We start from the raw sequence: 24,802 nt of genomic DNA on the forward strand, positions 1-24,802 counted from the left end.
TACTGCTTTGGACTAAAGTCCACTTCAAAGATTAAAATAACGTCGTTTTTTAAAGGTGTCACATTTCAAATGGTTTGGTCAGTTGGAAATGTTTCCCAGTTTGCATCATTTCACTTCCCTGAGAATCTATTTTTGAAACAATTTCAGTTTGCTTTGAGAGTAACTAACACGTGATTATGGTTAATTGATTCATTAATCTGTTTTTTTTCTCCACCGGTTTCCTCAAAACTACCAGTGACACAGACGTCAAAGAGAACGCTAATTTTGGGTAAGCAATCCCTCATCGCTCATGCATTCATAACTGGGTCAATGTTACTTTCACTTTGATTCTTCAGGATTCTTAGCTCAGCGTCTGTGGTTGCAGAGTTCTTTGTTTCCATCTGGCCCTTTTGAGCTGGCATGCCTGTCTGTTTGGAGGTTGCCATGTGTTGGCAACTTCTTGGCAACATTTACAGCCATAGCAAGACTTCTAAATAATTACGTACACCTAGGAGTTCAGAAAATGGGTGGCATTTCCTGAAGACATGCCAGAAGGAAGGAGAGCGAGCAGAATAGCAACCCTACGCTTTCCAAAATCCATTTGTCAGGGGCCATTTGTGGTTATTTCTATTTGGTTCAGTCACTGGTTATGATGAGTATTTTTCATAGAAAGTTATCACTATGCTGACTCCCAGAATAATCCAGAAAGGCTTCTGTTCTTTTTTTAAAAAAGTTTTTTTTTTAAATTTTCAAAACAAACACAACACATAAAATCTTCCTTCTTTACATACTGTAGAAAGTGTATCAGTTGGTTACAAAAGACTTATGCATCTCATCAAGCATAATTTATATTAACTCAAGTATTTTAACTCAGATATTTATACATGTTACCATCAACATGCCTCCATTTTCATTTGATTATAGTTGTTTAAATGTCCTTCATCATAAAATATAACAAAATTTGATACATAACCACATACTGGCATTACATTTACTATTTCTAAAATCCTCCAATGACACTAAATCCTTATGTCCTATTCTAGCTAAACCGTAATATTTAATAAAAAAGTTTTCTATCCTTCTTTCCAAATCACTGTTTACAATTTACATTCCCATTTCCTTATATTGTTCCCATACATATATATCCGTTATTATCATTATCCCTCCTTTATTTGACTATATCCTGCATCATATCATTTTCTCCCCTAGTAATCAAGACTTAACTAAATCTAACTTAATTCTTTTTTATTATTATTATTATTATTAATCTTTATATATAATCCAAAAGGGTTTCTAATCTTTCTTTCATGGGTGCCATTCAATATTCATATCCAGTTATTACTTATCATAACACTACAAATTGCATACATTATTATCATTATCAATTATTTATTTATATCTACTGTCAGTAAATTTCGCTAAGTTTAGCTAGTTTTAAATTATACTCTTCCATCTATCAACCTGTATCTTTCCAGTAACAAAACAGTGTCATATCTTCTGCCATTTGTGGCATCAATCCTCTAATCATCTCCTTAATCAGCTTTGTATGGATTCCTTTTAGCAACTCTTTGCTTATAAGATCTCTCAGGTAATTTCGATGCCATTCTTCTGTTTCCTTAATCTGCTTATCTTTTATTGTCGGTGGTGTTATCAAAACTATTGCTAATAAGATTTCTCTCTTTAAGACCATAAATTCTTTTATTTTTCCCTCTTCTGCATCTTCCCATCTGGGGAAGGTTTCCCCTCCATTTAATTCCTCTTTCAGTATTCCACTCTTTCCATTTTCAGAAACAAACCAATCACAATAAGTCTCAGCAATTTTAATTTCTTTATATTCATTTTCCTCTTCTATTTTTTTTTGGATTTTAACCGCCACTTTTTCCATTTGATGAACATCCATTTGTTGTTATTTCCACGTGGTTCAGTCACTGGTTATGCTGAGCATTTTTCATAGAAAGTTATCGCTGTGCTGACTTCCGGAATAATCCAGAAAGGCTTCTGTTCAAGTATTTGCTTGGGCTAATTGTTGGTGTACTAATTAAGTAACTAATCACATCTGCTCTTAATTCTGCTTCATTTTTCCCCAGAGAAAGGGAGTCAGAACTAATAGTACGGATAAATATAATAGAGGACTCAAACTGCAACTTTCTTAACATAAGCCAAGCATGGTCTACTGACCCATTAAAATCTTCTGTCCTTAACCAGGGCTTTGTCTCCCATTTCTGCCCCCCCCCCCAGCACTTGTTTTTCAAAAATGAACCCCAAAAGGCTGTGGGCCTTTGAAAAGCTAATACAATTTGCCTGAATCTGGAATTTTGGAGGGGCTGTGTGTGGCTCTTTGTGCTTGGGTGATTATTGCAAAAGGGGGTCCCCTGGGAAACATATTTCTGGCTTTCAAGTGGGGGTGGCTGAATATGACCCCGCAGCCAATAACTGATGAGAACGACATGAACTTTGAACTTTACTTTACTTTGAACTTTAATAGGATTTGTATGCCGCCCACTCCCTTGGGACTTTGGGCGGCTCACAACAAAGTAAAAACATTTAAAATATTTAAAAATACAATGTTAAAAAAAATTAATACAACATCCATTCCATCAAGTGGGGCTGGAAATTAATCAACAGCCCCAGGCCTGCCAGAACAGCCAGGTCTTGGTCGTTTTACGGAAGGCCGGGAGAGTGGTGAGGGTCCGGATCTCTGCGGGTAGCTCGTTCCACAAGGCCGGTGCAGCTACAGAGAAGGCCCTCCCTCGGAGAGCCGCCAGCCAGCATTGTCCGGTCGACGGCACCCGGAGGAGGCCCAACCTGTGTCGTTGGGAGGTGAATGGCAGGAGGCGGTCTCTCAGGTAGCCAGGTCCAATACCATGTAGGGCTTTAAAAGTAACGACTAGCACCTTGAAGCGGGTCCGGAGACCAATGGAAAGCCAGTGCAGCTCGCGGAGGACAGGTATAACATGGGTGTATCTAGGTACACCCATTATCGCTCGCGCGGCTGCATTCTGGACCAGCTGTACTCTTCGGACACTCTTCAAGGGCAGCCCCATGTAGAGCGAGTTACGGTAATCCAGTCATGGGATTAATCGCTCCCGTTCCTCCCGTTGGCCTGCAGCCTCGATCCATACGCCGATCCCTACTACGATTATGAAATAGAACGCCTCTGGCGGGGAGGACAGTACGAGAACTTCCGGGTACAGTACACCGATCCAGACCCCTACCGCAACTACAGGCTGAGCAAGGTAAGCGGCTGCACCATTCTGGGTTTCCTCTCTTACTTCGGGCAGGGGCTTGTTCTGAAGCGGCTCACGCTTAAGAGCCCATTTGGCTGTAGCGGTACCGGCAGTCCTCGGCTTACGACTAAAGTTGGGCCCCAAATTCCTTTGTCGCTAAGCGAGATGGGAGATTTCGGTCCCTTTTTATGACTTTCCTTGTCCCACTGTATGATTTTTTTTTTCTTGCCACATTTTTTAAAATGAATCACTGCGGTTGTTAAGTTAATAACACGGTTGTTAAATCAGTGTTTCTCAACCTTGTCAACTTGAAGATGTCCGGACTTCAACTCCCAGAATTCTGGGAGTTAAAGTCCAGACATCTTCAAGTTGCCAAGGTTGAGAAACACTGATCTAGAACAAAGGCGATAAAGGTGTTGCTTCCCCCCGGAAGTCCGTTTTCTGGCCATCTCTCCCCCCCCTCCCCCCCCCAAAAATATCAGAGTTTCTCCTCTTCCCGCTTTCTCGCCTTTAAAATCTTGGTGCGTCTTATACACCAGTGCGTCTTATAGTCTGAAAAATACAAGAATTGAAGGATTTTTGCCAAAGTGCATACAAAGAGAGAACGATGCCCAGTGGCAGTTCCCCCCCCCCCCCTAATTATACCTGCTATGTTTTGTTCCACTCATCCTCTATGGCAGTGTTTCTCAACCTTGGCAACTTGAAGATGTCCGGACTTCCAACTCCCAGAATTCCCCAGCCAGCGAATGCTGGCTGGGGAATTCTGGGAGTTGAAGTCCGGACATCTTCAAGTGGCCAAGGTTGAGAAACACTGTGTTAAATGAATCTGGCTTCCCCATCGATTTCGCTTGTCCAGTAGGTCGCAAAAAGGGGATCCAGTGGCCCAGGGACACTGCGGCCGTCATAAATATGAGTCAGTTGCCAAGCGTATGAATTTTGATCAGGTGACCACAAGGATCCTACAGTGGGTTGTAAGTGTGGAAAACAGTCATCGGTCACTTTTTTCAGTGCTGTTGTAACTTCAAACAGTCACTAAATGAACTGATTTGATTTGATTTGATTTAATAAATTTATAGGCCGCCCAATCCCGAAGGACTCCGGGCGGCTTACAGAAAATAAATTTTAAAAGTGAAAAGTTAAAAAACGGAGGAAAACAGATTAAAAAACCACATCATGCACCCAGTCTAATCGGGGCTGGACCTCGGTCATGAGGTCAACAGCCCCAGGCCTGCCGGAATAGCCAGGTTTTGATAGCCTTTCGGAAGGCCATGAGAGTGGGCAGGGTCCGGATCTCTGGGGGTAGTTCATTCCATAGGGTCGGAGCGGCTACAGAGAAGGCCCTCCCCCGGGGAGCCGCCAGCCGACATTGTCTGGCTGACGGCACCTGGAGAAGGCCCACCCTGTGCGATCTTATCGGCCGTTGGGAGGTATGCGGCAGAAGACGGTCTCGCAGATATCCGGGTCCTAGGCCCTGTAGGGCTTTAGAGGTAATGAACTGTTGTAAGTCGAGGACTGGCTGCAGCCTCTCCATCCATTAGCCAGCATTTTTTGCGTGCGTCTCTCAAATTGCTCCAGGAATTTTGAGAAACAAGAAGTGTGGCTTTTATACACACAGAGATTGGAAGAAAGCCTGGTGAAGAGCAACCTGTAATTTTATTAGTTTAATGGTGGGCCTCTGGGAGTAAATATCCAGAGAATGGAGCGTTGTTGTGTCGTTGAGCCAACTGAAGACTTCCCTTGGTGTGACATGATTCAAGATTTGCTGTGGGTCAAAGGTAACCTGTAACCTGGCTTATTCTTTTCTTTCCTTCCCCAGGAAAGGGAGCGAGAGAGGGATCGGGAGAACCGGCAGCGGGAACGGGAGCGCGAGAGGGAGCGGGAGCGGGAGCGAGAGAGGCGGCAGAGAGAGCGGGAGCGTGAAAGGGAACGGGAGCGGGACAAGGAGCGCCAGAGACGGAAAGAAGAGTGGGAGAGGGAGAGGGAGCGCATCAAGCGAGATGACAAGGAACGCCCACACCGGGACCGAGATCGGGAACGGGAGAAAGAGCGCGAGAAAGAGAAAGAGAAGCCAAAACCTCGATCGCCACAGCCAGCCAGGTATGGATTGCGTTCGTTGGTCTCGTGAAGGCTTCTCCAAGCTCAGCAACCTTTAAGACTCGTGGGCTTCAATGCCCAGAATTTCCCAGTAGCTGCGGGATTCTGGGAGTTGGAAGTCCACGAGTCTTAAAAGTTGCGAGTTTGGAGACCTCTGATCTAAGTGACATGCTCCTCGGTTCCAGGTGGCTCACAGCTCCTTAGATCAGCTCTGGGAATGTTGAGTCTAGCCAGAGGCCTGTGTTTGGCAGAGTTAGGATCGGGGTTATCCCCAAAGGCTGGAGAAGCACAGGCCCCTCCTTGGAGCATTTAGAAAATATTGGGAAGATTGTCTTGATTCCGTCACAAATTACAGAAGGATTCTGGTGGTTTCCCTGTGTCTTTGTCCTTTGTCCCCCCAAAAAAACTCCTTCCCTTCTTTTTAAGCAGCTTGAATAATTTGTGCCGAATGTGGGCTCTTCTTGGTATCGGTGGGGTTAGAAGGTTGTCGTCTTTTTTTTGAGAACAGATTGGAACGACGCATCCCGCAGGGTTGTCCTAGATACAGGCTTTTATTTCTGTTCATATAAAGAACAGTTGCTGGAATTGGGTATGTCTAGCTTAATGAAAAGAAGGACTAGAGGTGGCATCATAGCGATATCTCAGGGGCTGCCGCGAAGAAGAGGGTTTGGTTTGGTTTTGGTTTTGCCTTTATTTGTATGCCGCCCTTTTCCCTGAGGGGACTCAGGGCGGCTCACAATTTAAAAAGGGAGAGGGAAAAGACAAACAATAGACAATACAGCATGTTAAAAAGAACACAACAATCGCACAATTCGAGAGGGGCTACAATCTTAACCCCAGGCCAGCCGGGACAGCCAGATCTTTACAGCGGCGCGGAAGGACTGGAGGGTGGTGAGGGTCCGAATCTCCACGGGGAGTTTGTTCCAAAGGGACGGAGCAGCCACCGAGAAGGCCCTCCTCCGGGTAGTTGCCAGTTTGCACTGGCTAGAAGATGGGATTCGGAGGAGGCCTAATCGATGCGATTGTATCGGTCTAGAGGAGGTAATTGGCAGTAGGCGGTCTCTCAAGTACCCAGGCCCACTACCATGAAGGGCTTTATAGGTGATAAGTAGCACCTTGAAGCGCACCCGGAGATCAACAGGTAGCCAGTGCAGCTCGCGGAGGATAGGTGTTACGTGGGTGAACCGAGGTGCACCCACGATCGCTCGCGCGGCCGCATTCTGGACTAGCTGGAGTCGCCGAATGCTCTTCAAGGGCAGCCCCATGTAGAGCACATTGCAATATTCCAGCCTAGAGGTCACAAGGGCACGAGTGACTGTTGTGAGGGCCTCCCGGTTCAGGTAGGGCCAAGCTATTCTCCAAAGCACTCGAGGGCAGGACAAGAAGCCATGGGTGGAAAGTAACCAAGGAGGGAATCAATCTAGACCTAAGAAAAAAAATTCCTTGACAGTGAGAACAATTCATCAGTGGGACAACTTGCCTCCAGAAGTTGTAGATGCTCCAACACTTTGGAGGCTTTTGAGAAGAAATTGGACTACCATTTCTCTGAAATGGGATAGGGCTTCCTGCATGAGCAGGGGGTTGGACTAGAAGACCTCCAAGGCCCCTTCCAACTCTGTTGTTCTGTGCGGTGTGTTTTTTCTCAATGCCAGTTGCCTCTCCAGCTCAGCCTTCTTCGCTCTTGGCAGAGCAGTGAGCCAGGCCCGAGGACTGCCAGGTCTCTCCCCTGGCATTTCTGGCATTCTTGTCCTTGAGTTGTGCCAACAGCCTCTTGGCTCGGGATGCGTGCCAGGAAAGTGCATTGTGTCCAAACCTCTGCTTCACTCTATGAATGCGTGTGAATAATCTGGTGAAGTCCAGTTGATGTAAGACCGAAATGTACGCCAATTGCTAAAAGTCAATTTTCCCAGGCCCCTGCGCCTTTCCGCCTTGGAGAGGAAGTCGCATTGTGGTCCCTCAGAGATTTTCCCCATTGACAGTTTTCCACAAAGACCCCAGGTGGCCCTCCATAATTCGGCTTGATTTCCCGGGAGGGGGGGGAGAACGTTGAAGAGGATTTGATAAAAAGAACTCGATTCGTTTTCCTGAGGTTGCTCGGTGTTTTTAATGCTTTTTAAATCACTGTTACACAATGGTACTAATTTGTTTTCTGTATATGCTGTTTATTGGGTTGCTGTACGCTGTCCAGAGCCACTTTTCATGAGTGGGGGGGAGGTATATAAATTCAATTAATTAAAGTAAGTTAAAAATAAATACTGCCTTCAACTTCCAGAAATTGGCCCAAACGTTACATGCCTTTAATTCTGAAGAATCATGCTTAAATCCTCTACCAATTTTCTTGATGGTAAGCTCATCCCAGACAGAGAGGGTGGTCCAATCTCATCTTAAAAACTTCAAAATAGGGGGAGGAAAGGGAAGAAGAGGGGAAGAGCAGAGGAGAGGAACGGGAAGGAGAGAAGGGAAAGGAGAGGAGGATGGAAGGAAGGAGAGAAGGAGGGAAGGAAGGAAGGAGAGAAGGTGAGAAGAAAGGAGGGAAAGGAAGGAGGGAAGGAAGGAAGGAGGGAAGGAAGGAGAGAAGAAAGGAGGGGAGGAAGGAGGAAAGGAAGGAGAGAAGAAAGGAGGGAAGGAAGGGGGAAGGAACGGGGAAGGAAGGAGAGAAGGAGGGAAGGAAGGAGGGGAGGAAGGAAGAAGTAGGATTGTTGTAAAATAAGATGGGTGTATGGGATGGTAAGAAAGCAATCTCAATTATATTGTCAATTGTAGGGAAGAAAAATTGTTATAAATACATATTATTAACAACAGTTATGAGATTATATAATTGTGAAAGTATATATGAGAAATAAAAATTAAAAAAAACCTTCAAAATAGAATATTCTTTGACTTATTTCTGAGTAAAGATTCATACAAATTGTCATTCAATAAACCTCCTGCATTTACGGTTTTTCTCCCCCCCCCCCAAAGAAAAGGAACAAGGAAAGTGGCTCTTGACTTTTGCAACTCCGGCAGATCTCATCAGTTTATCTGCAGATCTACCCTCACTCGGTTGACGTTTGAACAACTGGGAAGTAGATTTTATTTTTGTCTTTCAGGAATGCTTATTTTTATTACGTGTGTTTAATTAATTGCAATCTTTTGACTCAATATGCGATGCTTTTATTACCCATCGTCTGTGTTTTGCATAAGCTGATGTCTAATTATAGCAATCTTTTGTGTGCATTCTTTCTGTGTAACTACCGGCTTCTTACTTGGAGTGGGAGTGACTTCACTTTAATTGACTTTATTTATAGACTGCTGTGCTTTCCCTAATCGTTAAAACTTGGCTCAGCTCTTGGCAACTTTGACCCTCTTGCGTAGTTTTGGACTGATGCTTCCAAAGAGTCACGTGACCTGATGGAGATTCCAGAATGCCTCTGATGTAGGATTGACTCCATTTCTGTCATCTGCCATAAGACACATTTCCTGATGTGTAAAAACACAATAATAATAATTATTATTATTATTATTTTATCGCAACAACAGAATTGTATCACAGCGGCCAGTGGTTTCGCCGGATTTGGCATTGGTTCCTAGTCGGGCCCCACCCAGGGGCCTAGGACGTCGTAACGTATTTTCGTAATATGCGTGCAGATCCAAGCAGTGCGGCCTTTTTGCATTTGACTGATGGTGATTTTGTCAATTTTTAACTGTTTCAAATGTAATTCCAGGGCTTTTGGAATAGCACCCAGTGTGCCAATTACCACTGGAATTACCACTGCTGGTTTGTGCCATAGTCGTTGATTTTCGATTTTTAAGTCCTGGTATCTTGCGATTTTTTCGTGTTCCTTCTCGTCGACCCTGCTATCGCCTGGTATTGCGATGTGTTGTTGTTGTTGTTGTTGTTGTACAATTGTATCACAGCGGCCAGTTGTTTCGCCGGATTTGGCATTGGTTCCTAGTCGGGCCCCACCCAGGGGCCTAGGACGTCGTAATGTATTTTCGTAATATGCGTGCAGATCCAAGCAGTGCGGCTTTTTGCATTTGACTGATGGTGATTTTGTCAATTTTTATTATTATTTATTTATTTATTATTATTATTATTCCAGTGGTAATTGTCACACTGGGTGCTATTCCAAAAGCCCTGGAATTACATTTAAAACAGTTAAAAATTGACAAAATCACCATCAGTCAAATGCAAAAAGCCGCACTGCTTGAAGCAAACGATTGTAAATTGAGGACTGCCTGTGGATGGTTTTGGGCTCAAGGTACAAGTGGCAAATTTGCAGCTGGGCTTCCTTGAGGAGCTCCTCACACCCGGCCTTTGAGGCTCCGTGTTGCCAAGGTGGCGCAGTGGTTAAATGCAGCACTGCAGGCTACTGCTAGATCAGCAGTTCAGCAGTTCAAATCCCACCGGCTCAGGGTTGACTCAGCCTTCCATCCTTCCGAGGTGGGTAAAATGAGGACCCAGATTGTTGGGGGCAATATGCTGACTCTCTGTAAACCGCTTAGAGAGGGCTGAAAGCCCTATGAAGCGGTATATAAGTCTACTGCTATTGCTATTACTGCTATTGCTGATTGCTCATTTCTGTGGCTCCTTGTCAGTTGCTCCGGAGAAGGGGGGGGGAACCTTGGATGACTTGTGGGCTTCAGCTCCCAGAGCCCCCGGGGCAGACATGCTCCACCATGCTGGCACACGGGCACGGTGGAAGTTGACGTCCCCCAGTTCCCCACCTATGCTCCAGGGGAGGGGAGGGCACGCGTTCCCTCTTCGCCCCTTCCTACCCAGGGTGTAAATTAGGCTGAGAGTTCACAGGTGGTTCAACCCCACCCCAAAGGAACTTCCTCTCTGAGTGGAAATTGGGCTCTCCCATTGCTCCATCCTCCCAGCCTCCTCGGAATCCGTTGGCACGGCGGCGGGCGGGCGGGGGCTGAAGCTGGCACAGGTTCCCCATTGTGCAGAGCTGGCAAAGCCTCGCCTCAAATCCCTTTTCGACCCCCCCTCTGCACCTCTCCTTTCACCCGGTGGCCTCGGATTCTCACGCTCCCGGCAGGGTGGTTGGGTGAAGCTGGTGCCGGATGCTCCCCTGCAAACCTCCCCAGGTGAGCTGGCAGAAAGTGGTGATGCAGCCGAGGGTTTTCCTGGCTGCTCCGTCACTTGTATCTGGTTGTGAAAAACTGAAGCTTTGAGGCAAGAATCCGGGCCAGGAAGTTCAAATGATGCGGCGTGGCAGTTGTAGCCGGTTCAGAGGCATTTTTGGAGCTCACCGTGACGCCATCTCGATGGGCTGGGAAGAATCCTGCCTTTCTCTCTGGCCACTAAAGGGGGGCAAGGAGGCGGAACGGAAAGGGCAAGAACAGCAGGGAGACCGATGGGAAGGCTGCCAGTCGCTGGCAAATTGATTTACTGCCAAAGGAAGCAGGCTAAAATTGGGTTGTTGTTTTTTTTAAAAAAAGAAAAAAAAATCATGAAATTCGGTCTATTTAATCACAGGTTGTTCTTTCCTGTGGTTGTTTTTTTTAAGATAATCTCTGCTACTGTATTTTTTTGGAGTATAAGACGCAACTTTTCACCCCCTAAAAGAACGTGGAAATGTTGGTGCGTCTTATACACCGAATACAGCCATTTTTGGCCTCCTGAAGCCATGCCCCCCCCATCCCATTTTTGCAAAAAAATGGGGCGTTTTTGCCTTCCCCCAGCAGCACTCTGCAGGCTTCAGCAGGGCTGGAGGAAGGCAAAAATGTCCCCCTTTTTGCGGGGTGGGGGGGAGGTCCATATTTTGTAAAAACGGAGGTGTTTTTGCCTTCCCCCGGCCCTGCTGAAGCCTGCGGAGTGCTGCTGGGGGCCGGGAAGGACAAAACCTTTTTTTTTTTTTTCTTAACTGTTTAAAATCTTGGGGCATCTTATACACCGGTGCGTCTTATAGTCTGAAAAATACAGGAATTGAAGGATTTTTGCCAAAGTGCATACAAAGAGAGAACGATGCCCAGTGGCAATTGCCCCCCCCCCTAATTATACCTGTTATGTTTTGTTCCACTCATCCTCTATGGCAGTGTTTCTCAACCTTGGCCACTTGAAGATGTCCGGACTTCAACTCCCAGAATTCCCCAGCCAGCGAATGCTGGCTGGGGAATTCTGGGAGTTGAAGTCCGGACATCTTCAAGTGGCCAAGGTTGAGAAACACTGCTCTATGGAGGAGTCTATTCAAAAGGGCAGCTGACTCACAGGACTTGGTTTTATACAGGCGTTTGTCAATGTTGGGCTTTCTAGAAACCAGGTTAGCCGCCTTCTTCAACCAAATCTCAGATTGCAGGTCGTCCTCGGCCTACAACGTACCGTTCAGTTGGGCTCCAAATTCCTGTTGCTAAGCGAGACACTTGTTAAAGGAGCGTTGCCCCATTCAATCGCCTTTCTTGCCAAAGTTGTTAAAGTGAATCCCTCCCGTTGTTAATTTAGTTGCACGGTTGTTAAGTGGATCTGGCTTCCCCATCGCTTGTCAGAAGGTCGCAAAAGGGGATCACGGGACACACACACCCTCCCCAGGGGACACTGCAACTGTCATAAGTACGAGTCAGTTGTCAAGCTTCCGAATCTTGACCCCATGACTGGGGGGGATGCGGCAGCAGTTACAGGGGTGAAAAACGGTCGTGCCGCTTTTTTTCAGTGCTGTCGTAACTTTGAACGGACCCTAAGTGAACTGTTGTAAGTCGAGGATTGCTTGTATTCCAGTCAAATCCCAGCTCTGGCACTTGATGGCATGACCAGACATCCAGAGGTGCCAAAATATTCCCCCCCCCCCCACTGTCACCCAGCTTCCGATGCCCCGTTTGAATGTTTGGTCCCGGGTGAAGGTTTGCCAATAGCAATAGCAGTAGACTTATATACCGCTTCATAGGGCTTTCAGCCCTCTCTAAGCGGTTTACAGAGAGTCAGCATATTGCCCCCAACAATCTGGGTCCTCATTTTACCCACCTCGGAAGGATGGAAGGCTGAGTCAACCCTGAGCCGGTGAGATTTGAACCGCTGAACTGCTGATCTAGCAGTAGCCTGCAGTGCTGCATTTAACCACTGCGCCACCTCTGCGCCACCTCGGCCAGAGGCCCCATCATCGCCTGCGCCAAGATTGAAGAAAGGGCTGCAGGCGTTTTTGCTTCTACTCTTGTAGACAAAATTGGCAAAAATTTAACATCTGTGGACTTAAATAGTGAGCTTTTTTTTCTGCAAAAAAGCCGCTCTAAAGCTTTTGCCTAACTTTTGATTTCTCCCTCTGTATCTTGCCTGGCATCTGAAAGCTGATTTTATTTGTCCTGTTCTGGGTGACTGGAGAGTTCATAGATGCCGGTTGATGATGATATTGAATATACAGTAGTATGACTCACCTGTAAGAAATTCCATGTGGACTTAAATTCCATGTAGATCCATTAGAGATAAAAAGAAACCAGCTTCCTTTTCCTCCTCCACCCACCTAGTCCTCCCCTCTCTCTTCCCCTTATCTTGAATTCCTAATGCCGGCCTCTTATCCAAGGAATCTTTTTTAATTTATGGAGGAGGCTCATTCCTTCCGGTGGAAGAAACCCAAATCTTCCTGGTGTTTCTGTACTCACTGGTCCCAGGCCGAGCTTAGCAAATGAGAAAGTGTCAGGCTCCCTGCCGGAAGGGAGTGTCCCGCTCAGATCATGCAACTGGAATGACACAGTTGTGTTTTGCATAACGAAAGAGTCACAACCTTTAGCAAGAACGGGTGCCTGCAATTTGTGGATTCCTCCGTGTCATGAGGTCCCCTCTTGATTAGTAATCTGCTGGTCGATGCTGGTCCTATTTTCTTTCCTGGATCGTGCCAAGAAATCTTCCTCAGCCACAGGAAATATCACACAGTCACGAACAAGAGCCTCTTTCTTGGTCCACAAGGACCTGTATCGGGTTCTCCCTTAGATGCCTGAAATCAAGGGTGAAATCCAGCAGGTTCTGACAGGTTCTGGAGAACCGGTAGCGGAAATTTTGAGTAGTGTGGAGAACCGGTAGCGGAAATTTTGAGTAGTGTGGAGAACCGGTAGCGGAAATTTTGAGTAGTGTGGAGAACCGGTAGCGGAAATTTTGAGTAGTGTGGAGAACCGGTAGTGGAAATTTTAAGTAGTTTGGAGAACAGGTAGCGGAAATTTTGAGTAGTTTGGAGAACCGGCAAATGCCGGTTTTTAATTTTTAATGCACACACACACCCTCGAGTCATTTGAAATATAGCATAGGGAGCTTCAATTATTCCTAAGAATAATGAGTATTTGAGATTTGTTGGAAACATCACCAATATTTTTTGAGCTCCGGCCCTTATTAATACTAATAGTCTTTGTTAATATCAGTTATGTTTCATAAAGATAATGCTTAGAAGCAGTAATACAATACAAGAGCAGAGTTGGAAGGGACCTTGGAGGTCTTGTAGTCCAACCCCCTGCCTAGGCAGGAAACCCTATACCGTTCCAGACAAATGGAAATCCAACATCTTAAAAAACGTCCAGTGTTGGAGCATTCACAACCTCTAGAGGCAACTTCTGTTCCACTGATTAATTGTCGTCACTGTCAGGAAATTCCTCCTCAGTTCTAAGGTGCTTCTGTTCTTGATTAGTTTCCACCCATTGCTTCTTGCCCTGCCCTCAGGTGCCTTGGAGAATAGTTTGACTCCCTCTTCTTTGTGGCAACCCCTGAGATATTGGAAGGCTGCTATAATGTCTCCCCTAGTCCTTCTTTTCGTTAAACTAGACATACCCAGTTCCTGCAACCGTTCATCATATGTTTTAGCCTCCAGCCCCCTAATCAACACAATACAATACAATATAATAGCAGAATTGGAAGGGACCTTGGAGGTCCTCTAGTCCAACCCCCTGCCTAGGCAGGAAACCCTACACCAAATGGCTATCCAACATCTTCTTAAAGACTTCCAGTGTTGGGGCATTCACAACTTCTGGAGGCAACTTCTGTTCCACTGATTAATTGTTCTGCCAGGAAATTTCTCCTTAGTTGTAAGTTGCTTCTCTCCTTCATTAGTTTCCACCCATTGCTTCTTGTTCTACCCTCAGGTGCCTTGGAGAATAGCTTGACTCCCTCTTCTTTGTGGCAGCCCCTGAGATATTGGAAGACTTGCTATCATGTCTCCCCTGGTCCTTCTTTTCATTAAACTAAACATACCCAGTTCCTGCAACTGTTCTTCATCGTTTTCTGTGTTTATGAAAATAATGTTAAAGCCACTATAGTATAAGTTAAATTTCCTTCGATTAAATAGACTATCTGTCTATGATCTATCTATCTGTCTCAGTCTGTCTATCATCTATCATCTATCTACTGTATTTCTATATCTGATTCTGTATCTATGTACCTACTTGCCTATTATGTAACGGACAAAGCCAAATAGATAGCAAGAGACAATGAAAAACAATAGATAAGGGCTCTTCCTGCAGTCTGAGATTCCTTCACACGCGAGGGGTTGAAGAATCTCTCCGCTAACAACTCACATATAAGTTGATTTGTGCCATGCGCAAAATATCTCAAGTTGCACCCAAATATATCAGACCAAGAGTAAGCCAGCCCTGTTTCTTCTTTGATACCGGTGGCCACCCAAACCTGCGGGGGTGGGGAAGAATTGTAACTTTGAAAGCTAGTTTATTTGTTTTGTGTGTTTGTGTGTGTGTCTTTTGTTAACTTTGTTTGATTTCTGCAGGTGAGAGTGTTAGTTTATTGCTCATTTGTGGATTTTCCCTTCCTTGGGCTAGAAACACCTTCCACATCTGTTTTAAAGGTTGCCCGTGATATTTTCAAAGGGCAAAATTTTTTAAAGTTTGTGTGCAGATTTAATTCGGACTTTTAAATTGGGTGCCTGTTGAGCAATCATTTCCAGACTTTCATTTCCTCTCCCCCATCCTGGGAAATTTGCAGTGATGTCACTGTGTCACCTAGCTTAGTTTTTTTTTTCTCTCTCTTTTAACTTCCTTTCTACGAGTGCGCTATCACTTTGCAAGTGCGCCTTCTCTCAGCCTTCCTGCATTGAAATGCCGTCATTGGGCTTCCGTGCCTGATAAGATTAGGCCAGGAGTGAAAGGGCTTCCTCGTGTCTTACGAAGGGAAAGGAGGAGGGGGGTAGCTTTCTCTGCATGGAAGAGCATTTTTCCAGTCTGAATCAGGCAGTCATTTGCATGGAAGCCCTTGGATGGGATTTTTCTCCCCCCCTGACTCTCTTCCCCTGGCACAGCTCCAGAGGTCTCCTCTGGCTTTCCTGCTGATTGGATTGGATTTGGATTTATTAGACATTTATAGGCCGCCCTTTTCCCTGAGGGGACTCAGGGCGGCTTACAATCCAATAGGAAGGGGAGTGTAGGACAATACAAAAGAAATGTGCACAAAAATAAATTAACCAGTAAAACTCAACATTCACTCAGCATTCGGGAGGGGCAAAAATAAGATTATCCCCAGGCCTGACGGGATAGCCAGTTCTTGAGGGCTGTGCGGAAGGCCTGGACGGTGGTGAGGGTACGAATCTCCACGGGGAGATTGTTCCATAGTGTCGGAGCCGCAACAGAGAAGGCTGAACCGAAAGCATCCTCTTACTTCTTTCAGCAGGAATGTTCTTGCTGAAAAAAACGCCCGGCCAGGTCGGGAGGTTGAAGAATGTGTCCACGGGCATATTTTTCTCACCTTGAACAGCCAGCTATTTTTGAGATTACAGGTGAATTGCTAAAAATGTAAAGAATCCCGAGTTAGAATCTTAAGAATCCTGGCTGGAGAATGTTGGTGCCGCAAACCAGGGCCCGTTCTGAGTTAAGCAAGGGGTTGGGGATTAGGAAAGGAGAATTGTGGGGTCCGGAAGACAAGGCATCGAAGAGACCCCCTGTAAGAGTTCCTGGAACCTCCCTGCTATCCTTGCAGCTTTCCAAATTTCTATAAAAATGACTTTAGCGGAGACCCACCAAGGGATGACGGGGGGCTTGGAGAATGCCAATTCTGAGGTCGCAGTCCGAAATCCAGACTTACATGGCGGTGGAAGTGCTGCGGGGGCAGGAAAATTACAAAACCAACACTCGTCCCCATAAGATTCTTGCTTCAGTAGAGGCTGTTCTGTAAATATTCCTATTTCGGACACAGAGAAATGGGCCAAGGGAGGGACAGAAGGCTTGGGACCAAACCTCTTTCTCCTCCATACGGGGGGTGGGGGGGAGGGTTTGGCAAAGTCAGGGAATAACCTGGCCAGAAGCGAAACGGATGTTGGGTTTCCCCCGAGTTCTCCATTTACAGAAGTTCTTTCTTGTTGGCAAAACTCCCTTTCCTTTCATTCCTGGTCTTTCGGATGATGCCACCGGCCACCGTCTTTTTCCTTTCAACGAAAGCCAGGGCATAGAAGGAGGTTTCTAAAGAATCGATTAAATAATAAAGGATTTGTCCCCTGGGGTTCGCCTGGAGAGTAATTTTAAAAAAAGGGCCCTGGGAAGCAGAAGACGCCCGTCTCTCGCTGCAGATTTCTCCTGTTGCTTTCCAGGGATTTGCAGCTGGCGGCCCCTAACTTTAAGCTTCCAGCTTCTGTGGAGTTTCCCCTGGTCTTCGCTCACCCTTTAACATGTCTGCTAAAGTGACTTCTATCTCAAGAGTTTTTAATTATTCTGCTTTCAAGGAATTGTTGCTTTTTAGTTCTTTTTATATTTGCTATCTTTTAAGGTTCATGGCTGCTGTTTTTATATACTCTGCATTATCCCTTTTTTTCTGTTGATAAGCCACTTAAAATGCTATTTGGAAGGGAAAGGAGAGGAGGAAGGAAGGAAGGAAGGAGAGAAGAAAGAGAAGAAAGAGGGGAAGGAAGGAGGGAGGGAAGCAAGGAGGGAAGGAAGGAGAGAAGGAAGGAGAAGGAGGGAAGGAAGGAGGGAATGTAGGAGAGAAGGAAGGAGGAAAGGAAGGGGGAAAGGAAGGAGAGAAGAAAGGAGGGAAGGAAGAAGGGAAGGAGAGAAGGAAAATTCTATTTGGAAAACTGTGTGTAAAAAAAAAAACCCTTAACAAACCTTAACCCTTTAAAAGAAAAAGAGGTCAGTTGCGCCACTGGAAGGTCCAGAGCAAGCTGCCCCCCCCTTCTAATTATCTTTTTGGTCCGTCTTCCAGCCGTCAGCCTGAGCCATTGAAGAAGGAGAAGGAGGCAACAACAACAACAACCACCACTCCTTCTCATTCCAAGAGAGCGGATGAGTGGAAGGACCCTTGGCGCCGATCAAAATCGCCCAAAAAGAAGCACGGCATGTCCGCTTCCCCCAGCCACGCGAGGAGGCGCCGGAAAGCCTCGGCTTCGTCGGCTTCCGGCTCAGGTTCTTCAAGGTATAAAGCTGGAGGATCCCCGGCTGTTTCTCCCGGGCGGCCTCTTGCAAAGAGAGGCTGCAGTGCTGTCCCGTTCTACGCAGGGAGACGGCCGATGTCCCTTCAAAAGGTAGCTTTTAGAAAGAAGGAGAAGAAGGCCCCGGTCCCTCCCTCTGGCGGGATCTGAAAACGGTCTCTGGAGGAAAGAGAAGGAGAGGCGGGCCATGCCTCTACGTGAAACGAGGACAGGAAGCCGGGAGGTCTGTGGGAGATCTTCCGGGTGCTCAATTCCCTCTTCCTTCCCCTTCCAGGTCATCCTCCCGCTCCTCCTCCTACTCTGGATCAGGTTCTTCGCGGTCTCGTTCCAGATCGTCCTCCTACAGCTCCTACACTAGTCGCTCTTCCCGACACAGCTCCTTCTCAGGCAGCCGGTCCAGGTATGGCTTCTCCCCCCCCCTTGGCAGTCTCCAGGGCAGTGCAGAAGAGTCCTGGGGTCGCTCCTCCCGTTTACAGGCCATCACAACTAAGAGTAGTGAACATCCGAGTGTCCTACGCCCCACCTAAAGGTCACCAGCACATCACGGGAGCCATGAAATCCTGAACAAAGAATTCATAGTTAAGAGCATAGTAAAGAAAAGAAATACGTCAGTTTAGTTACTTTATTGGCATTCCATATTTCTTAGCCGCCAATCTCCCTCGAATTGTCTAGATGTGACCAGGAATGTGAGCAAGGATCTCTGAAGGGCCCAAACCCTGGATCCTGTTGTAGTTTCTGTAGGGTGTTTGGATCTCTCGTCCAGGCCTTAAGCTCCGGGCCGCTTCTCGAAGGCCAGAACAGGTTTACGGGGAAGATTCCCGCCTCCGAAGAAGCCCATTCCAGGGCCTTATGGCTTAGAAATTGAGGAAATTTCCCAGCGGGCACAGTGCCAGCCGGGTTTATGTGTTGGCATTTGCAGCTGCACCTGTAGGTGATCAAAGGTGATGAAATCCTCGGGTTTAACCCGACACCCGTTTTTTTTATCACAACAAAGTGACGAAACGGTTGAGTAAACAAACGATGACAGTCCTGTGACCCGCGTGGAATAGCAGGTTGAGTTGTTGAGTTGCACAGATTGTTTACGGAGTCTCATGACCGTCATCAAATCCGGTGATGCTTTCAGCTGTCACTTACCCTTCCCCTCCCCCCCCCCCCCAAATCTCAGTCCTCCTCCGATTCTATGGAATTTTTTTCCAGCAACTCGAAGGTTTGAATTGTCTCCCTTTGGCCCAAGCGCAGATTTCTTTACTCCTGCCAAGAATAGGGGGGGGAACGGTTCTCAAATGGCGAGGCTGGGGTCTCTGCACTATGAGGGGCATGCAGCCGCCTGGATCCCGCAGAGAAGAGAACCCATCTCCCCCCTCCACTCCATGTTATGGTCCCAAACGGGGCAGCGCCCAGCTATATATAAGCTAACAGTGGCACCCTATTGTAAATGGTTCCTTGGGTAGGAATGCAGGGTGAAAATCTGTCCATTTTCCCCAATTCCCTGTCCTTTTCCTTCTTTCTGTCCCCCTTGCTGGCAAAGGGCGGCCTTCGCAGTGGGATTAAGGCAGGAGGGCTCGTGGCGCAGACATCCAGGTAGCAGCACCACCCTGATTACTGGAAACTTTTGAGGTGTGTCCCTTAGTTTCGCCTCTTCTGGGATGTGCCACCCACATATTCAGTAACTTCCTGCCTGCCCTTCAAGAGCCGATTCCTCCGTGTCTGTCCTCATTGGCACGCAAGGCACGATGAAAGTGGAGAGTTGGTCCTCCTGACTTCCCTCCTGTAAGTTCCTAAGCATGGTGGTGTCGCACACCTCAACCGCGGTGTAACACGGAACGTGCAGACCACAGTGTGTGTCTATGGGCAACTCCCAAACCACTCGAGTAATGGATGGGTTGATTGTTTTAAAAGGAAAGCAGAGATGCCCAGGGGATTTCTGGTTGGCTTGCTCTGACGTGCAGCTGGGGAATCCAGAGGAGGGGTTTTTCGTGGATTCGTGGCACCTCTCTCCAACAACGAGGATTTAACTGATCTTCTAGAACAGTGTTTCTCAACCTTGGCCACTTGAAGATGTCCGGACTTCAACTCCCAGAATTCCCCAGCCAGCATTCGCTGGCTGGGGAATTCTGGGAGTTGAAGTCCGGACATCTTCAAGTTGACAAAGTTGAGAAACACTGTCCTAACCACTGCTGGGGAATTCTGGGAGTTGAAGTCCGGACATCTTCAAGTGGCCAAGGTTGAGAAACACTGTTCTAGATGAGTTTTCAGGGAGATCCCCTGCAGGAGAAGCACCGAGCATTGGCAGACCAGTCCACGGCCCATCCGTTCAGTTGTGGGCCCAGAAGCCGATATTCTGCCAGGCGTCATTTGAGTAATGAAACATAAAAGAGTTTTTGCCCCCCTTCTCGAATGGTATGGTTGTTGTGTGTTTTTAAATTTTGTATTGTTATGTCTCGTCTTTTTTATCCCCCTGTCTGTACCTCCTTCCCTGATTGAATTGTGAGCCGCCCTGAGTCCCCTTCAGGGAAAAGGGCAGCATATAAATGTAATAAATCAATCAATCAATCAAAAGCCGCCAAGCACTCATTTCAACTCTGGGCTGCAAATTCTCTCCTGTACCTGCTGTTCACTCGCTTTACTTCTGCTCTGCTCTTTGTACGGAAGGGTAATGTAAGCCGTCCACCTCTCCCCCCCCCCCCCCAGTCAAAACAGAGAATTCTCGGTGAACCGTGAACTCGCCTTACCTAACATTCCAAAATTGTAAACATGAATCCTGGTTTGCTTATGCAAAATGTTTCTCACTGTTCCATAACCATTTTTAATCTCTTATTTTACAAAACATCTTAAGCATCCAACCTACTGCTCTCCCTTTCGTGCTGTGGATTTAATTCAGTTGGCCAACTCGGCTGAAACTCCCCCCCCCCCACACGGAGCCCTCCCAGTCAAGGAGCCTCCTGTGGATATCGAGATAGCTAACCGCTTGCCTTTCCCGTCTCTGCAGGTCGCAGTCCTTCTCCTCTTCTCCGTCTCCTTCTCCCACGCCATCTCCACACAAGCCTCCTCCGAAAGTCAAAGGGGAATCTGCAGTCCTGGCTGGAAAGGGGTAAGGAAGGGGGTTCCTCGGGCCCTGGCTCTCTTCCCGTTCTCCAGGGAGGCCCCACCGAGGACAGTCGGGATGGAAATAAAGCCAGGGGATCTCCGGAATGTGATTTTGGAGCTTGGGAACGGTCCAAGAGGGCAGCCTGAATGATGCAGCCTTGTGCCCCCTTCCGTGCCAGTTTCAGGAACGAGATGAGGCTGGGCGTTCATGTTGTAATTATATTTAGCTCTTGGAAAGGCATATTCATCCCTCCGGGAGAGTTATCAGCCTAAATCTTACTATGGCCCTTCTTGTCTTGTCGGACTTATGAAGAGTCCTTGGTCCAAGAAGGGGTATTTGGCTAAAAGGATTTGAATCTGGTTGGCCAGGTTTTTTAAATCACCCATTGCACTGGTTTTTTTCTTCTGGTTTTTTGGATGCCACCTAAATTTTATTTGGCAGTTTCAAGGACCAACATTTCCTGTTGCAGTTCATAAAACAACAGTTTTTCCAGATCCCTCTACAGTATATTTCAGTGTTTGTCAACCTTGGCCACTTGAAGATGTCTGGACTTCAACTCCCAGAATTCCCCAGCCAGCAAATGCTGGCTGGGGAATTCTGGGAGTTGAAGTCCAGACATCTTCAAGTGGCCAAGGTTGACAAACACTGGTATATTTGTCTTTCTTATAGGGCAGGTTGCTTCAGTCCTTATACCAGAAAGAAGTCGGATAAAAGTTACCAGAGATGGCAACGTGTCTGTTTTAACCTTGGTCACTAAATTTTGGGTTTTCTCACCCAATTTCTCTCTCTCTCTGCGAATTCTCTGCAGTGAAAAGATTGTGAAGAAACTACCTGCCCCACCAGCACCCCCACCGGTGGCAAAAGTTGCCCCCTCTGCCCCAGAGCCAGCCAAACCAGGGGACAACCGGGAGGCAAGACGGAAGGAGCGGCAAACGAGGACACCTCCCAGGAGGTAGGGGGGACGTTCTGGAGGGGGGGCTCCAGTGGGCAGGTCCTCCAATGGCCTCGTTGGAAGGACGGAGGCTCCTGCGGCTGCTTCACAGAAGGAGACGTGGGCTTTGGGGCTCCGCAGGGGGTCTCGGGGGCAAGGTGGGCTTGTTCCTGGCCCAGTTGGAGCCAGAGGGTCAGTTAGCCCTCATCTCTCATCAGCAAAAGTCTTTTAAAGGAAGGACCCCGATGGAGGTTGGTTTTCCCCACTGCCCTCCTTAGGAGTCCTTTAAAGCAGGGGGGGGTGGGTCTCCGACCATGGCAACTTTAGGACTTGTGGACTTCAACTCCCAGAATTCCTCAGCCAGCAAAGCTTCAACAAGGAGTTGAAGCTGCCAAGGTTGGAGACCCCCACTTGAAACCTCCTTTCCATTTGCTCTGAGAGGCTGCAAACGCCCCCTCCCTCCTAAGTGGTGGGATTCGTGAAAGACCCTTTGGGAGGCTTGCATTGAAAGAGCGTGTCGGTGCCTCCTCCGGCTGGGCTGGTCAGCTGTCCGCTTGTGCCCAAGGGCCTTGAAAGGGCGTGTCCCTCGTGTCCACCCGCGGGATCTGAAATGGGGATTCTCTCGGCTGCAGGCGGGCCGTCAGTTGCAGCGGCAGCGGCAGCAGCTACAGCGGTTCCAGCGGTTCCAGATCCTTGTCTCGGTCCCTCTCCCACTCTCGGTCCCGGTCCTCCTCGGCCTCGCTCTCCCCGTCCCCATCCGGGTCCAGGAAATCCAGGTAAGAGGCTTGGAGTCGGGACGCTCCAGTCGACGGCTTTGGCCAAGCCCGCTTGGCGGTTTGGACGCTCTCGCCCTGGAACCCCTCCGTCTCCGCTGGGTTCCCCCAGGGCGGTCGGGTTGGGTCAGAAGAGGGCGGGCCCTTCGGTGCCTGTTGCGTGAAGCTCTCCGTGCCCTTGAGAGGAGGAAGGGGCCGTTAACGGTCTCTGCCCTCTTCTCTCTTCTCCCGGCCCCTCCAGGTCTCTGAGCGTCAGCAGCGTCTCGTCTGCCTCCAGTGCCTCCTCCAGCAGCAGCTCCATCCGGAGCGCCGACTCAGAAGACATGTATGCGGATCTGGCCAGCCCGGTTTCTTCGGCTAGCTCCCGGTCCCCCACCCCAGCCCAGCAGAAGAAAGAAAGAGGTACTGCCTCCCCAGGGTCCACCCCCCCACCCCCCTTTATAAGGAGCCGAGGTGGCGCAGTGGTTAAATGCAGCACTGCAGGCTACTTCAGCTGACTGCAGTTCTGCAGTTCAGCTGTTCAAATCTCACCGGCTCAGGGTTGACTCAGCCTTCCGTCCTTCCGAGGTGGGTAAAATGAGGACCCGGATTGTTGTTGGGGGCAATATGCTGACTCTGTAAACCGCTTAGAGAGGGCTGGAAGCCCTATGAAGCGGTATATAAGTCTAACTGCTATTGCTATTGCTATTTATTTGCGAAACTGACCAGCAGCCAGTGGTCCACCGATGACCCTTATGGAGGCCTCTTCCTCCTGAAGGGTCCCTTGGCTGGATCACCTCCTTCACCCCGTGGCCGGAAGGGCCCAGGAGATACCCCCAGTGTTGGGAAAGCCGCCTGTCTCTCGCCTGCAAAGGCCGTGGACCCAGCCCTGGGCAATCAGGATGGAGGGAGGAAGATAGAGAGAGATCTAAATAAGATGAAAATAAGATTTTTGGTCTGTGCATGACGAGAACAAAAGATGCTTAATGTTGATACGACACCATCACTGGAAGATATTAAGGAGAAAAATGGAGAGTTTTATAACGTTTCAGTGCTCAATAGAGCCAAGGTGGCGCAGTGGTTAAATGCAGCACTGCAGGCTACTGCTAGATCAGCAGTTCAGCTGTTCAAATCTCACCGGCTCAGGGTTGACTCAGCCTTCCATCCTTCCGAGGTGGGTAAAATGAGGACCCAGATTGTTGGGGGCAATATGCTGACTCTCTGTAAACCGCTTAGAGAGGCCTGAAGGCCTATGAAGCGGTATATAAGTCTACTGCTATTGCTATAATATATTATAACAACACTAAACTTAGGGAAATAATGTTAATATGAATCTGAAAGACGTGGCAAAAGAGGAACGGTGTGGCACAGAGATGTTTGTACCCAGACGACCCGCGGCAGAAGGAAAGATGGGGCGTTTATTTTTCTAATTGAAAAATAACGAAGCTCTAAAAACAAAAAGGGGAGGGGGAGGCTGTCTAAGGCCTTTGGGGGAGGAAGTTCCCAAGAGATCTCCTAGGTGCAGATCAGTTCCCCCAATTCAAACACAAGGAAAGGCCAGCAATTCCATCCACCCCCTGGTTAAAAATGTTAGGATAACTTTTATAGGAAAGGAAACTGCCCCATGGGACCCTGCAGCCGAAGCCCCCCGCCTGTGGGGTAGGCCAGGAGGCTCCCTCTGGGCGAGCCAGGGATGCAGAGGATGCACCGGAGCCTATCCAGGGGTGCCGCCTGCCGCCTGGCCCTGAACCTACACCTGCCTTCCTCGCAGGAAAAGCCAAGAAGGAGAGCGGCCCCAAGGAGGAGAAACGGAAGCGGGACGTCCCAGCGCAGCCGGCCAAATCCGCCAAGCCAGCCTCAGGGGGGAAGTCTCAGCAGCCTCCCGCCCCTCACCCGCCCCCCCAGGCCCAGCCTGCTGGCTTCAGTGCCCACAAGGAAATCAAGCTCACCCTTTTGAACAAGGTAAGGGCCCAGATTCTCCCCTCCTCCTCCTCCAGTTGTGGGGGGAGGGAGGGCATCTGTGGAAAATCCTCTGAAGGGAAACCGGGACCCGGCCGAGGTCTGTCCGGGAACCCCTTGGAGGTCTCTAAGGGCTCAGCCTCTGCCCAGAGGTGGGCAAGGCAGGAAGAGGGCGGAGGGGTCTCTGACCCACTCGGGCCCTCAGAGTTTGCTCCTTCCATTGGGGGAGGGGGGGTTTCCTCCTGATATGACGGACTTGTACATCAAAGGCAGCCTCCTGTGTTGAGTGGCATCTGCTCCCTTCACGGCCCAAAGTTGGAGTTAAGCGTAGTGGGTCTCTCTCGGGGAGGCCGCAGTGGGCAAGGGGGGTGGGCACCTCCAGAGCAAGCAAGGGCTTCGTCCCCATCCCTTTCCCCACCGCCTCCTCGGGGCCCTGATCCCTCCTC

General features: G+C 48.2%; 1 protein-coding gene across 1 annotated transcript in view; it reads left to right on the forward strand.

The window, feature by feature from the left end:
• ZC3H18 (zinc finger CCCH-type containing 18) overlaps positions 1 to 24,802 on the forward strand; it is a 38,025-nt gene that overhangs the window by 8,372 nt on the left and 4,851 nt on the right. Inside the window, exons 7-16 of the mRNA XM_087729470.1 lie at positions 236 to 268; positions 3,089 to 3,215; positions 5,023 to 5,303; positions 17,401 to 17,610; positions 17,901 to 18,026; positions 20,616 to 20,717; positions 21,523 to 21,666; positions 22,278 to 22,421; positions 22,660 to 22,820; positions 24,169 to 24,359. Coding sequence (XP_087585596.1) covers positions 236 to 268; positions 3,089 to 3,215; positions 5,023 to 5,303; positions 17,401 to 17,610; positions 17,901 to 18,026; positions 20,616 to 20,717; positions 21,523 to 21,666; positions 22,278 to 22,421; positions 22,660 to 22,820; positions 24,169 to 24,359 — 1,519 coding nt within the window. The remainder of the gene's footprint in view (positions 1 to 235; positions 269 to 3,088; positions 3,216 to 5,022; positions 5,304 to 17,400; positions 17,611 to 17,900; positions 18,027 to 20,615; positions 20,718 to 21,522; positions 21,667 to 22,277; positions 22,422 to 22,659; positions 22,821 to 24,168; positions 24,360 to 24,802) is intronic.

Source organism: Thamnophis sirtalis, unplaced genomic scaffold (genome assembly GCF_051295495.1).
Source record: "Thamnophis sirtalis isolate CommonGarterSnake01/CBP01778 unplaced genomic scaffold, rThaSir2_p1.2 scaffold_14, whole genome shotgun sequence".
NCBI lineage: Eukaryota > Metazoa > Chordata > Lepidosauria > Squamata > Natricidae > Thamnophis > Thamnophis sirtalis.